At 39.6% G+C, this 16,206-nt stretch overlaps 1 protein-coding gene across 3 annotated transcripts in view; it reads left to right on the top strand.

Annotated features, from left to right (window-relative positions):
• Positions 1-8,769, top strand: part of CDH6 (cadherin 6) — a 137,488-nt gene extending 128,719 nt beyond the window's left edge. For all 3 annotated transcript variants that reach the window (XM_079793071.1, XM_079793070.1, XM_079793072.1), the window contains exon 12: positions 2,713-8,769. In XM_079793071.1, coding sequence (XP_079649197.1) covers positions 2,713-3,203 — 491 coding nt within the window. In that variant the 3' untranslated portion in view covers positions 3,204-8,769. The remainder of the gene's footprint in view (positions 1-2,712) is intronic.
• Positions 8,770-16,206: the final 7,437 nt, after the last annotated feature.

Below are 16,206 nucleotides of genomic sequence, written 5' to 3'. Positions count from 1 at the left end.
GTGCCTCAGGCTACTAAGAAAAGATCTAGGCAGTAATAGCTGTAGGAGAATTAGGCAGTGAATAAATGCCTTTGAATGACTGGATATGTCCTCTCTCTCCTAGACAGCTGCACTTTTAGGTACACATAGGACTAAAATAAAAGATGTAGGTAGCTTAAGCTGGGGAAGAATTAGGAAGTGATAAATGCCTGCCTCCAATGATGGAACAAACCCATGGACATCAGAGTTTAATTCTCTGAGAGTGAGTTAGCTTGATGCTCTTCTCTAATCCCAAAGGCTGCTTTTACTCACAACCTTCTGTTTTGCAAATCCATGTCACTGGTCACTCTGCAAGTCAGTATAGAAAGATAGATTGTGAGCATCCCTTTGCCTGAAGCCCTGCAATTTCTACTCATCCAGACCCCAGAGTAAAGTGAAGGCATACAGAAGCACCCACAACCTCACATGAGGTGGCCCTTCCCTACTGCTCTCCTCTCCCGGCTCCCGCTGGTCCAGCCACAGGGTCTCCTAGCTGTTCCTCAAACACTCCAGGCACACTCCCTCTCCAGGGCCTTCTAGCTCTGACCTCTTCACCAGAGGAGAGCTCCTTGGATGATTCCTCATGTCTTTGCTCAAATGTCACTTTCTCGATGATGCAATCTACCCCAAAAATAAATAGACAGCCCCTCATACATGCATAGAAGCACTCCCATCCTCCTGACTCTGCTCTACTTATCACCTTTTCAGTAATTTCCTTTTTTATTATGCACATGGTTTATTTTCTGTCTCCCTGTACCACCACCACCTGCCCACCTTATTAGGACAGAGGTCTTGATCAATTTTTTTATTGGTAGTGCCAAGAACTGACCCTGACACAGAGTAGGCACGACATAAATATTTATTGAATGAATGAATAAATAAGATACCCTGAATGGACATGACAAATGGGGCATCAAAATACTCTCTGACAGCAAAAGAGAATGTATACAACGACACATCTGAGAAAGGCAAAATTGTATAGCCTTGAGAAATGATCTGTAATCCAAACATGTGCCAAAGCATGGTACAGTATGGGCTTTTTCATCTGGCTGACCTGGATTTCAACTGCTTGTACGTGTGACATCTCTACATCTTAGCTTCCTTATGTAAAATGGAGTTAATAATGATAGTACCTCGGGCTCCCTTCCCTCCACTAAATTCGCTATCTCCTCATTACATAGGGCTACTTTTGTAGGGCTATTACGATCATTAAATGAGATCAGTATGTAAAGCACTTAGCCCAGTGCTGGACACATAGAACTCTCTCAATAGGTGACCAATCATCAGTACTATTAACATCTAAAATGTTAATGTATAGACACAATGTGTGCATGTATCCATTATTATATAGGTAGATACAAATATCCATCAATTGTTCTTTAATTTTATTTTCCTTTTATTTTACTGGGGTGACATTAGTCAACATGAACACATAGGTTTCATATGTGGATTAGTAATTTACAAAATCTGCATAAGGGACCATGTGCTCACCACCCAAAGTCAAATCTTCTCCTGTCTCCTCATATTAGGACCCCTTTCTACCCACACCCCCCTCCCTCTGGCAACCACCGCACTGCTGTGTGTGTTCTTAATGCGATAATTCAATTTTCATGGCTTATTAAAAAATGGATCCGTGTTATGGATGACAGAATAAAGAGATGTTACTGGTACTTCCTGTAATAAAGTCCCCTGCACAAACCCAGTTTAACAAGGCACGTTCTGCCCTGGGTAGCTGTTTTCTCTCTAAGCTGTTGCTATGTTTTTATTTTCCCACCCATATGTCCATTTGCAGATGTGTGTCTCTACAGGTAGCCAGCTGTGTTCTAGCCAGCCAGCTGGGAAGAAACATCAGGAGCTATTTAAACACAACGCTTCCTTCGTCCCTAATTTGACTTAGGAGGAAAAATCAAAAGACTGACTCTCCAGGCAATAAGCTTGCAGAACGTGAATCTTGGAAAGAATTTTTTTTTTTCGTCCCCACTTCAATGTGTGCATTTTGTTTAGCTTGAACAGAAATAATCTGGTATGTGTATTACCTGACCCCTTCAAATGGGCTGATGGTGAAATCCAGAGTGGCTTTCTGAATTGTATCTGGGTCCCTCCAGGTATTATCTGTCATATTCCCTCAGATGTGGGAGAGGTATGCAAATATTCGCATCTCTGCTTCGGGCTTTAAACTAATTTTACACTCTTCTCGGGAAAACAAAAAAGAAAGCGCAGTGCCAACGTTATTTTAGATGTGGCGTTATGCAAACCCCTCCACACGTTGGGAAGGTGCCAGCCTTGTGCTTTTAAGCAGATTCAGAGCGTTTTCGGTGTTCAGCATAATTTGCACTCTTACTGCAGTCCTCTCACGCCGGCTGAGCTTTCTTCTTTATTAGCATTTTCTCTCTTTCCTTACCTCGGAACTAGTCCGTCATTTCAAAGCAAAAAGGACCTACTGACAAAATCTGGCAACGTCTTATCCTCTGCTTAAATGGTACCCTTCTTTCAAATTTTTCCTCCGTTTCTTTGGGGTCCTGCTTTGATCCTGCACGAAGGCAAAAAAATGCACGCTTAAGGGAGTAGACGTTGAGTCTGCACTTTTCCGAGAGGACTTTGCAAACTTGCCGTGGGAGCGCGGGGTTCCCCCCCGGCGGGCACTGGGTGGCACACTAACCTCCCCTCCCCTGGCTGTTTTGTTTCTGCTTCCAGTGACCGTGGCGCTGTTCGCAGCCCTGCGGCGGCAGCGCAAGAAGGAGCCCCTGATCATTTCCAAAGAGGACATCCGCGACAATGTGGTCAGTTACAACGACGAGGGGGGCGGCGAGGAGGACACGCAGGCCTTCGACATCGGCACCCTGAGGAACCCCGAGGCCATCGAGGACAGCAAACTGCGCAGGGACATCGTGCCCGAGGCCCTTTTCCTGCCCCGACGGACTCCGGCCGCCCGAGATAACACGGACGTCCGCGATTTCATTAGCCAAAGGCTGAAGGAGAACGACGCGGACCCCGCGGCGCCGCCCTACGACTCCCTGGCCACCTACGCCTACGAGGGCACCGGCTCGGTGGCCGACTCCCTGAGCTCGCTGGAGTCGGTGACCACGGATGGAGACCAGGACTACGATTACCTGAGCGACTGGGGCCCCCGCTTCAAAAAGCTCGCGGACCTGTACGGAGGGGCCGACAGCGACAAGGACTCCTAACCTGATTGTGGCCTTTTCCCCTTGGGCTGTGGGATGCTGGACCGCGCCACGCGGCTGTGTCTTCCGATGGACCCACTGGCTCCGGGAAGGGGTCCCTTGTCCTGCCGTCGCGTGGATCCAATGGTAGAGACCTTTTTCTAGTACACTTTTCTGAGCTCCCAAGAGGCAAATGTTTATTTTTTAGTGCATCCCAGCGAACCACGTCGGCCCAGCAGGCTCCGTGCTGGAGGGGAGGACGGAGGGCAGAGCCGTGGCCCCCGCGTTCCCGGCGGGCAGTGTGGACCCCGTTCATCCCACCGGCCTGGCCTCTGGTGCACCACCCATGGACCCAGGTCAGCTGACTGCTCTGACTCCGCCTCTCCCTGCTAACGGGAGGAAGGACTGTTCTTTAAGGATAAAATATAGTTTTAGTAAAAAGAAATAAGGGGGGGGACGACCGACCGTGACGTTGTCCCCGGTTATCTCAGCTCACAAGGAGACAAGGAACTATATATATATATATGGGTGTGTATTTCTGTCACAATGAATTTAAAATGACATTTGCCCATCCTGTTTGTTCTTCAAGAACTTTTTCCGACACCAGTGACTATTCTAAGCATGATATCCACCAATGTTTTGAGATTCTCATTCCTCTCAAGGAATAGGAGCAAATTAAATAGCGACATTCAAAAACAACCAAAAAAAAAAAAAATAAGTAAGACCTCATTCCTTACCACTAACTCATAATTTGTTATATATTAGCCATGTAGAAGTTTGCCCTGGTACCTTAGAAGGGAAAATTGAAAGTAGCTAATAATATTAACAAAGGACATATTTAGCGTATTTTAAAATCTGGGCCACCAAATGTACCACAGATCACTTGAATTTTTTCCAACCGTCAGTAGGTTAATTACAAATAAGTCTACTTGTTTAAAAGTTCTTGAAGGAACTTTTCTGAGATAAATTTTAACTTCTTGTCTGTAGTTGTCGTCAGTATTATTCTAATATATACTTGAAAGTAGCAGTGTGAGGTACAATAATTCATGTTCTTCAGATACTTCTTACTAAATTAAGTTGCATTAGTAAAGGTAGATTAAATAAAACTTAAATCCCACTCAGAGTTTAATGGGGTGGTAAGAGCCAGCCACACTTGAACCTGACACCCTGTCCTTCACATCCGGAAACACCTATATATTTATATAACGTGATAGATATAGATGAACGTTGAAATCATCGTGAAAACCTACATATGACATGCTTGGAAGACGCTTACAAAGGGAAAAGTTGGATTCCCTACAACAAGAGTGTTTAAGGTTAAAATTAAAATGATAGTTGGCTTTCAAAAGCATTAATATTTTTTCATTGTTTTTAACTTTATTTCCATGGCAACTCTGCTCTCTTTGTCTTTGAACAATGATAAAGTAATGGTCCTCAAATGATGACAGAAGATAATGTACAATCCATCCAAATCTATTATTTCTCTAATTATGCAATTAGCATCATAGTTATTATCCAGAAGACCTAACCGAACTGAACTATTCCTTTTGGCAGGTTCAAATCATTTATTTCATGTGGCTGTTCTAATGACTTTTATCATTAGAATCTTCATGGGCAGTCATCAGAAATTTCCAAAGTACTGTAATGAAAACATCCTTATTTTGAAAACTTAAAAACAAAACAGACTCTGCATATATATATATAAGAATATGCTGACTTCAATTATTAATCTTAGAGATTTATTTTCAACTAATGTTAATTTTCTACAGATAATCTTAGTGTCATATCCATTTGAGGATAATGTCATATCAGCACATAATTTATATTTGAAAATACACTGTCATTTAGTCAAGTTTTAAATAGACATATTGCCCAGGAAGTAAAGATGGCACCTTTAAGATTACCCATTTAGAGTGAAAAATTTTTACAACCATGTTATTCCTTCTGTTTCCTGAATGTTTTCCTATTTTGTAAAGTACCCCCCTGTATACTAACAACTATTTCATGTTTAGGTTAGTTCCTGTTTTTATGGTTTTCTTTTCCTAGTTACACACACATAGGAATGCAAACAAAATACTACAGGAGGGTTTCCTTGTAATGAAACGACACATATCATAGTCATAGGTAAGCACTGGAAAAAGGTAAACTTAGTAAAGTTAATTAATAAGAATTAGTTATCTATAGCAATAGACCAGCACCTTAATCACAAGACTTACTGTAAAATTAAAGAGTTCCTATCATTATGTTTTATGTCATGTAACAAACTGAATCAAGAAAGTTCTATAAAAAGAAAACTATCAGCAGAAGTCTTCCTTTTGAACTTTTGGCATTAATTGGAAAGTCTGAGGGCTGACACTAGCAACTTCCAATATTTAAGGGTAAGGTTTACTCTTTCCTTATAAGTGATAGTAAGTAGTTCTGTAGTGGAATATTTGAGATATAAGTGGCCAGATATGTTATCCCATCCTAAAGATGATACAGTCAGTATACCAAGAACAGGTGAATATGACTAAATATTGAAATAACTATTTAATCTCTTACCACAGAAGCTGATGATGAAGTGAATGTCTAAGAAATTGGATAATTTGAGGCCGGAGCTGAATATTTAGCAGTAGGGTCCTGTTAGTATCGAGGCAGAGTACTATTTTCCTACCATTAAGACTCTTTGACATCATGGAAACAATAAGAACCACAATTCCATTATTCCACCCAGGTCTAACTTCCTTCCCACCAAAACATCAGGTCAAGGACCAGGAGCAACACAACTGATCACTGGAGAAAAAAAATTAAAATCTTTCAGCTCACTTTTCACATTGTCTCTGCCCTGATATTAGATGTTTATGATGAGAAGTATGAAAAATAGAAAGAGGTAAAATTTTAATATTTTCTTTAATTACTGAGAAACTAAAATTCAGTCAATATAAGCAGATTGCTTTTATGGGTTGTTTCAGGAACTTTGAGGTATTTCTGAGCGCGCCCCCATTCAAAGGGGAGAATTTTTTAAACTACAAAGATGTTCACTGGAGTAAGCTGACATTTTAAAAACATTCAGCCATTGTGCATACATTTAAAGCCCCTTCACTTCATGGCCACTTTCTCCTGAAAGGCCTAGAATATATTTGTCCCCAAATAAAAAACTAAATCTAATGGGGGAGAAGAAAAGATGGCTCCATAGAACCATAAGAGAGGGGATCTAGGCACAGTAAATATTTTTTTACAGAGCTTTTTTTTAGCTTTATGGTTTAGGTGCTTAAAGAGAGGTTCAGATTTAAATTGACTCTCTTTTCTTTTTTGTTTGCTTGTTTTTTATATTTTTTAAAATTTATTTCAGAGAGGAAGGAAGAGAGAGATAGAAACATCAATGATGAGAGAGAATCATTGATTGGCTGCCTCCTGCACGCCCCACACTGGGGATGGAGCCCGCAACCCAGGCATGTGCCTTTGACCAGAATCAAACCCAGGACCCTTCATTCAGTCCATAGGCCGATGCTCTATCCACTGAGTCAAACCAGCTAGGACAATTCTATTTTCTATTCAATTTTAACTCAGTATAAAAACTTGTGGTTGAGTTTTCATTTTCAGCTCCCAAAAAGTTGTGCAAAAAGTTCTTAAAATTGAATCTTTATCCTAGAAGCATCTCAACTTTATGGATCCAAATTAACTTTAAGATGTTTCCATTATTCTCATTGTCAAGTACATAAATTTTAGATATCCTGATTTGCTGAACAAGGCCTTATATCAAATGTTTTGTCTTGAAATGCATATTTTATTGGAGATAATAATGTATACACTATGATTGGGCATTCCTCACTTCTATATACTTAAGGGCAAAAAAGACTATGCAGTTGAAAAGAAAGAACAGAGTTGAATCCTGAGAACAAACTCAATATTTAAATCAGGTATAGCTAAATGTATTTTCCCCAGGAAATTTACAACCAAATAAATTATTGTATCTTCGTCACTAATTTTGAAGTAGTGTAATTACTTTGGAAGAACACTCTAGAAAGTCATGACCCCACTATTTTGCAAGGCATCCTCTAAAAAGGATCATTTTAGTGTAATTTTGTCTTTTGTGTTTTTATCTAGATGAAATCTTTTTTGAATTGTGACAGGGGATGAAAAATCTACTGCGTTTACATTAACACTACTAGTCAGCCTTCTTTATCAGATTGTAAGAGAGGAAAGATCAAGACTTTGTGTGTGGATCTTCCGGAGGATGAACTATTTCTTAAGGTCTGACAGGCAACTTTTTTTCCCCGGAGAATACAGGATCCCCGTATGGTCTCCTGAAAAGTTCAGTGCTATTACAGTTGCAGCATTTTGAATCTCCCTCTGGCATCTTTATGGAATCATTTTCTGAAGGGATAATTCTCTACTAAAATATATCAGACCCTGACCATATTTAATACCCTCTTAGAAAAGAAATACAATGACTTGCATGCTTGTTAAAAGTTAATAAAGAAATAGCTCATTTTTAAAGCCACACGTTTATGGTCTCTGCATCGTCAATTTAATTTAAGCATTGCTGAGACAATCTTTAATCTACTCCCCATTTTGTAATACCTTATTTATGATGCATTTTCATTTTTTAATTTGGGGGGAACATTAGCCCGACAGAGCCAGCAGATGAAAGTGCCGAAAGGAGGTCAGATGGACAGAGCCTTTTACCCACTGTCACAGTCAGGACCCAGGCACTTAGCTGAAGAGCCACTGGGTTATTAGATTAATTTCAAAAGAGCTTTTATGAATTACTTAATTCTTTTTCTTTCTTTCTTTCTTTTTTTTTTTTTAAACCCATGGACCACAAACTCAAATTTCTCTTCAAATGGGGTTAATTTGACAAATGAGGCATGGACCCAGTGTTGTGGAAAAAGCTTTCCACTTTAATGAGATCTTGGTCTTTCCTGCGAGACTGTGCTATTCATGTAAATATGTCTAGAGGCACCTTCTATAAGCTTTTAGTTTTCTATGATCTGTTAGTTTAGTGTTTATTAAGGAATCAAATGTATAGAATTACGAGGCATCCAGGGGGAATGCCGTGTAGCAAACGTAAAACTGATCTTCTCGGAAGAAACACAGGAACGCTTCCAAACCACTGTACTCTTTTGTTTGTGATTATTTTCATTGCTTTGAAAGTACACTGCATAAGAATAGGCCTTATAATAAATGCTACATGCGTCTTCGGTAGTATCGAGCTAAGGCAATTTGGCTTTCTCCTACTGTGATTTGTGATTTTTCAACCCAGAAAAATCAAAGCTTTCGGGTATTGATTGTTTTTAATTAAAAACACTCCCAAGTACAAATTGAAGCCGATGCCACCCTTGAAGATTTACTGGCTGGAGTGCTCGGTTCATATCATTTTTCTCCGTATTGCTCGTGTCTTCAGCAGTGAGAACACCGGATGGAAACAGTCGCTGCTCAGCTCTCATCAACATTCCTAGTTAGGGAGATGTTCAGACGTCACAGGTTACATGAGCAAGTTTTCTGTATTAGAAGAAAGGGGTGAGACCACTACCTTTCAGCTCACTGTGGCCGGGCCTTTTGTTGTAATCCAATGGCAAGTACACGCTCCTTGAAACGGCTTCTCTGATTTCCCTTCGTTTTCTTAGACGTATACATTTGAAAAGAATGCAATTTAAAAAGTGATTTCTCACAAAGAGTAAATATGCCTTTTGCAGATCAATTTTTGTAACAAGTTATTTATATGATATTACTTAATAAACTGTTTTTTTCTAACTTGTTTTTTTTTTTCAATTCTCTCAAACTGTTGTTTGTAATCATAGTTTTTAAAATGTACACGTGGATGCACACTTTATCTTTCTGAACCTGCTGTTTTAACTTCCCAGGTAGCTAACAAAAGCCAACTTGTTATATAATAATTAGCTTGTAAAACCATAGCTTCTCCCAGCCAGAAATATATATATCGTAGGCACTGCCCTGCAAACTTCTCACTAGTGGGACAAAAACTCCTCTATTATTTATGGAATTGCTGCATTGAGAAGAAACCTGTTTATCCTCATGGTAACTGCTTTAGATTTTAAAAAAAGCGGTGGGGGGAAGTTCTATATTTTTGCCAATCCCAAATCTCCATCCTTTATTTTACTCCCATAAAAGCAATTGTCTAAGGACTTCAGATTTAAAAAAGAAAAAGGAAAAGCAAGAACCAAACCAGAGGGAAATAATAAAATCCATCCAGCATTCTGATACTATGAGTAAATAAAATGTTTTTTGTTTATTCAGAGCTATAATATTTTACATGCTTGTCCTTTTTTTAAGCTGCCTTCTATTTCTACAGAGGCTATTTCATAATTTTTAAGCTGGGAGAATTCATAGCTTTGCAAAGGAGATTTTTGTTTATTCATTCATGTGTTCAATACAGCGTAGGCACACTGCTGTGTGCTGTAGAATGTTCGACAGGAGCCAGATAGCTGTATTTTCCCTCCTCTCCAGAAGCTCATGGTCTAGGAAGGGCCGCCATAAGTGTATTGTAAATATTGTGAGTACGTAACTATAGTACCCACCAGGAGGTGGCCTGGAGGTGTCTTCAGAGAGATACAGATGACAGTGTTCACAGGTTAGAGAAACTGTGTCTGCCCCAGTGGAGGGCTGTATGGAAGGTTTAGGAATTAGCAAAATTGAGATAAAGGAAGATAAGAAATCAAGAAGAAGAGCCGGGGAAAGACAGAAAAGAGAGGGATGTTTAAGCAATGCCATTGATCTCAGCTGAGGTCCCTGAAGGGGTCTCAGCTTGGAAAATCACGTGGCACCAGAAACAGAGGCTCAGCAATGCCAGAGCAGCTAGGTTTTGATGTTGTTTTGTTTTTACTTTTGTTTTCTGCTGTTTGGTTTAAAGTTAACTTGGTCAGGTACAGAAATCCATGGAAAGGAATGATGCTATTAGAAATACACTTTCTGAAGGATAAGTACATTGTCCCACCCCACCCCCTGCTCTGCACCAGCCCAGGGCAAGCAGAGTCCACAGGATCTAGGAAACCTCCATGACCTAATGGTGACATAGGCAGGCAGTGCAATGCACTGTCTCAAAGGCGCAGGTCAGGAAGCAGATTCCTGCAAACATTCCCCATCATGATAACAAACCACTACCCATAATAATCATTAGTATGTATTACGATCATTCACTCTATTGCTGCAACAGTACAAAATCTAGCATCTCCATGAAGTTTATGCCTCGATCCTTCGAAGTTCAGGGTGGTTGTGGGCCTTTCTCCCCTTGCAGCTTTGCATTCGGAGCTCAATGCCCCAAGGTTTACCATGGCAGCGGAGAGCTGCCGGGTGATCATATGGGATGTTTCTAAGGGGCAGGCCCATACATAGTTTATACCATTTCTGCTCACATCTCATTGGCCAGAACTCAGTCATGTGGCCCAAACTAACTGGACCAAGGCTGGGAGACATACACACACAAACACATTGTGTCGGGTGAGCATAGTTTCAGTCTCTGTCAATCTTGCAATACCTTTCCCAATTCATCCCAATTTTAGTCACCATAATAAGCCATGCCGCATAATAATCATGAGGTTGTTATCAGAAGAGCAGGTAGGAGGTCATTTACAAATTCAACCTTCAAATTGGAAACCCCTTTGAGAAAGTGTTTGTGTACCATCCCTGACTCCAGCACCCATGGTTGATATTGCTAATCAATTGACTCACAGATCCCCTAGGGCCTAGCCTTAGAATCCCAGCAGCCATCACAACAGAATAATGCTGACCTATTTGCCATCCCAAACCAAAGAGATTCAGTTCTGCTGTGAAACCTGTTTTCTTTCATTCTAAGTGTCGTTGACTACTCACCACTGATATTTGGGGAGAGCATTCTGATCCCGAGATTGTAAAAAAATTGGAATAATTAAGGAAGCTACAAGGCTCGGTCTGCCTTCATAATTAGCTCACACTTTTATTTCATAAATCAGAACCAACAAGCACGTATCTCTATTTGAACAATTCAGATATATTATCAGCTTGGTTGATGTATCGCTTCTCAGGTATACTCCTGAGCCTTTACATTCATTCTGCAAAAATCATTTGAGAAACTACTATGGGCAAGGCATGGATCAAGGTGATAGGAATACACAGGCGTGCACCCTTCTCTGTGCATATCCTTCCCTCAAGGACGGCCATGATTTAATCTCCTGTTATTAATCTTAGTTTGCCTGACTAAACCTTTTATACTGAATGACACCCTGACTCTTTAGATCACTTTTCTAGGTCTCATATTCCTGAATTCAATACTTTTCCAAATATGCTATGAATAGATATGGCTCTTTAAAAGAAGTAGATTGTCTCCTACTTCTGCTATAATATACTTATCCCTTTTTTAAAATGTCTCCCTTGACATATTTGATCATCTTTATTGCTTCCTGAGCCATCTAGTCTCAAAAACTTAACTTTCAATGGCAAATATGTCTTGTTTGCACATGGGTAAGAAAATGTCTCCTTGCAGTGAGTAAAGGATGGGTTTTATTACAGCTTTTAATTTTGCTTGGCAGTCTGATAATAATGCCTTACTTTTATACAGCACTTTTGAAATAACCATCATATATAGAACTTCATATAACACTCACAAAAGCCCCATGCAATAGGCTGTATCACTCCCATTTCACAAAGTGAGGTCATTTGTCCTTAGATCCCATCACAGGAATTAGAATTAAACCCACTTCTTCTAACTCAGTCTTGCCACTGAACCCCACTTTCCCCCCTGTGTATGCACAATCCCATCTCATCCGTTTGAGAGAAATATTGGAAGGGGATAAAGGATTATTTTTTCCTTTATACAAATTCAGATGAGGTTACCTGCTGACGGATGCAGGCTCTAAGATATTCCTCTCTATAAGATCAGGACAAATGCTCCATGAATTAAAAAAAAAAAAAAAAGAATCTGAAAAGCAAAATTCTGCCTATTAACCTTAATTATCCAACTGATTCCTATTATAAAATTGGAACAGTGTTCCCAAGGAAAATTATTCCCAAGAAATATGAAACTCCACCCAAAACCGCAAAAGCTCTAATCAATTATATAATAATATTGACAATATTGATATTTCAAATATCAAACTGTGGTAAGCCCTTTGTAGGGTGGAGAGAGAAAGGAAGGGAATTAGAACTTCCTGTTGCTCTTCAGGCAATTCAGACTCTGTGATTAAAGGAGGAGGAAGAAGGGAGACCTGATCTGACCATGAGCTCCCACTGAATCCAGGTGCCCACCCCAATGATGTGGTATCTGTGTTATCCTAGAAAACCCTACTCTCCAGTTAGGTGGTATGGCAGAGCAGTAGCTACAAATCTTTGTTAATAAACTAAAGTAATGTATTTTCTGTATTTTTCTATAACTTAACATAATTTCTTTTTTAAACCCTGATTCCTATGAGCAACAGAAACTCAACATTAGTCATTTAGGGTTTCCTTCTACAACCTTTCACTGATATTTCAGCTCGGTTCTCAGGGGCTAGGTAACATAAGAGTTAGGGTTTGAAGGAAGATGAGGCATGTTGGAGCTTACAGCTGAGCTGCTGAGGGAGCCAGAAGAGCAGATGGATTCCGGAAGAAAACACAATAATTCTTTTCACCTTCCCTGTCCGTCCTTTCAGCCATTACAAAATGGGGAGGCTAAAGGTTATTGATCTGAAATATTTTATGTTACTGTCATTATGTCTCATTCTCAGAGCATCAGGATCAAAAGCTTAGGAGAGACACCTCCTTCATTCCTGACTTACGGCTTTCGCAGATTCAGAAAGAGCTAAAAGTTACCTCAGAATGTCACTATTTCCAATTTAATGCTAATTTATAACAGTCTTCTTATGCTCTACTATGTCAAGCATTATACGAGTACTCATTTATAGTATGAAAATATATAAAATAAATATACTAAGTTCGACCTTTGAACCTCTCTTATGCGTTGAGAACTTTCCTATTTTATGCATAAAATACATTTTTCTTTATCGTAAATCAAGAGGATTGTGACAAAGTGTTTTCTGATTTGTGAATACATTTATATAAAAAATCTTGCAAAGTTACTAAAATTAAATCAAATTGAATATATATTTAACAATTAAGTTGTATTGAAAACAATAAATATATTAAATCTAGACTGTTTAGATCCCTTTGGATCCAAAGAAATATATCTATCTACCTGACTGGAATTTGGCAAAAATGACATCAAGATTCAAATCAGAAAAGGTGAGGGGCAGGTTGATTGAGCTGGGCCTCAGAAGAGTGTTAGAACCCACAGCAAAGTCCCTGGATGTTTTTCTAAAATGCAAATCCCCGGATCCCAGAAATAATCAGGGCTGTTGCATTCCAAAGTTGGAGGCTCCACCTTCAGTATATTAAACTATGAAAATATACCCACACTTTACCTTATAGACGTGAGTCAAGTTGCAGTTTGCCGGTTTACATTACATTGTTATATGAGCCCTTAGAGTCTTGTTGATTTTATTTTTGAAATTTTCTTTCTTTATTTTGAAGCCCTCCTTTTCTGGTGCTCTGGGCTGGGGAGTCCAGCTAGGGGTTTAGACCCCGGAGTCCTCAGTGGGAACCCCCACATCTGAGATATCTCTCCGGAGCTTCAGCTGCTGTCTGAGGGAGCCCGGCCGGCCCTCTCACGCCTCCACACTTCCTGCCAGTCTCTATGCGGTCTCCACTTTCCGTCCTTGGTTATCAGGGTTCTTTCCAGCTAGTTTTCAGTTGCTTATTCAGGGTGGTTTTTCTGTATTTTAGCTGTAATTCCAGTTCAGTCCTGAGTAAGCTTCCACTTACTCTGCCACCATTTGCGGGGGGAGGAGGGGGGGACATAATCTGAAGCCCTCCTCTTTTTATTTTGGCTTTTTTCGCCTGTAGATCATCTGAGAGCAAATAGGTACTGACGTGTGTTGTGCATAATGAATTCAAAGACATTACAGAGGAAAATAAGGGTGGGGCTTGGGAATCTGCATTTATAGATTTCCTTGTGACTTGTTTGCACACCAGAATTTGAGGTAGAAGTGAAGTTATTGAGGTAACAAGGCAAAGGCATGCTCACGGAGCTGTGGATAAGTCAGTCAGGTTAGCAAGGAAGGTTCTGGAAGAGACCAGAAGAGATGAAAGTTCTAATATTTTCACACGTTTTCAACTGTCATTTACCTGTTGTATTCAAAGCATGGGCTTGTCTATCCAATAATAAGGGGATTAAAACGGTGCTCTCCCTAGAAAGGAATAGAAGTTTCCAATTAAGGTACCAGGAGCGGTTCATACACATTAATTTAAAACCTCAGGTGAAGCTCTCCACTCTCCCACCTGTTTTTCAGAACTTTTCTGGCTACTTTCCCTGCATGTGTCAGTCAATAAGTAAATCATTAAAATCTCTCTAGAGTTGATCCACCAGGCTTCCTAAGCATTTGCTTCTATTTTTCTCTTTTTAAAGTCAGCTGTTATTCTATGAGTCTCAGCTAGGGAACTCCTCCTCTCCCAGGGCCCAATCAGAGTTCCACTTTAATTAGCTTAATTGGAAGAAGACACAACCGAATTTCCAATTAGAGTTCCAAATGAGCTATTAGAACAGACTATTTTTGTCTTTTCAGAGAAACTTCTCCTAAAAGTCATTTTTTAAAAGGTAGAAATCTTTAAAGGAGAAAAGGTGAGCACAATCAGATCAATTACCGCTATTAATCATCCCTAAAGTAAAGTTGGCTCTTTTCACATAGGTAATTTGGAAATAAACCACTTATTCATTCTTTTATTAAATTTAATTTTTGTTAAATTAATATATGCATATTATCTAAAACTAGAGGCCCGATGCACGAAATTCATTCAGGCCTTCCTTCCCCCAGCTGCCAACTTCCCTCTGGTGCCCAGGACCCGGGCTTCCCTCACAGCCCCAGCTTCGTCTGGAAGGTCGTCTGGAAGGACGTCCGGGAGGATGTCCGGTCTAATTAGAATATTACACTTTTATTATTATAGATACCAAATAGTTCTATAAAGCTTATAGCAAAAACTTCCCACTCTACCCTCATTCACTCACCCTTTAACTCTTCCAGATAGTTCTTCTGGTGTTTACTTCCATATTTGTAAATAATATTTATATTAGGTTGAATCATAAGAAATTGCCATTTTTGTGGGTAAAAAGTGGTTAATATCAAGAATTTCAGGTGGTTCAACTTAATACTACTATTCCTTGGGTTTACAGTTTTGAACATTATCTACTGACATCCCAATATGGAGAGTAAGAATTTACTGCAACACCAACACACACACACACACACACACACTCATTTCTCCCTCGTTCTTCCAATATAATTATAGCACAATTATTAATTGAGTTTACATTATTACCTTATGTAAATATTGCTCATAGTTGAGCCTTAGAATGTATATAATTTTGTTTCCTTTCTTGTTCAACTCTGTTTTTTCCTGAAATGAATAATTGCCTGGTGTGTGTGTGTTTTTTTATTTGCTTAGTTTCCTATATACCTGTCATAATTCAGCCACAGATTTCCCGACGTGATTCTTAAATTCCTCTCTACCATGTAAAGTAATTTCTATAAGTTTTCTCTCTTTTTTTGCGACATCACGATAGAAACTCTCCATCTCTCTGATGTCATAGATAATTTTTAAAAACATTTTCTTCTGCTCCCCAGTGCTTCTATTTTTTCTGAATTTCTTTTCTCTGTTTGCTTTGGTCTTTGTCTTCACATTAGAAGTCTTCCTCAAATGTCTAGTGATCATGAGCTGTCTGTTCATAGTTAATGGTGAGGTCCTGAAAAGCTAATTAGAAGCTCTTTGGTCAGCTAATGGGCCTCAGCATAGCATGAAGGAAACTAATAGTTTCATGGGAGCACCCAAATGTTGGCATTTGTATATCTTTTGTCTTAGGTCAGTAAGTTTCCACCAAGAGGATTTCTCCAATCTCCTCCAGGTAGCATTTTTTAAAAATATATTTTTATTGAGAGAGAGAGGAAGGGAGAGGGATAGACAGATAGAAACACATCATCCATCGGCTGCCTCTTACATGTCCCCTACTGGGGTTCAAGCCCGA

The sequence above is a fragment of the Cnephaeus nilssonii genome (assembly GCF_951640355.1).
Source record: "Cnephaeus nilssonii genome assembly, chromosome: 2".
In the NCBI taxonomy this organism is placed as follows: Eukaryota; Metazoa; Chordata; class Mammalia; order Chiroptera; family Vespertilionidae; genus Cnephaeus; species Cnephaeus nilssonii.
The sequence above is the reverse complement of the archived record's forward strand: the minus strand, read 5'-3'. Positions and strand labels throughout refer to the sequence as shown.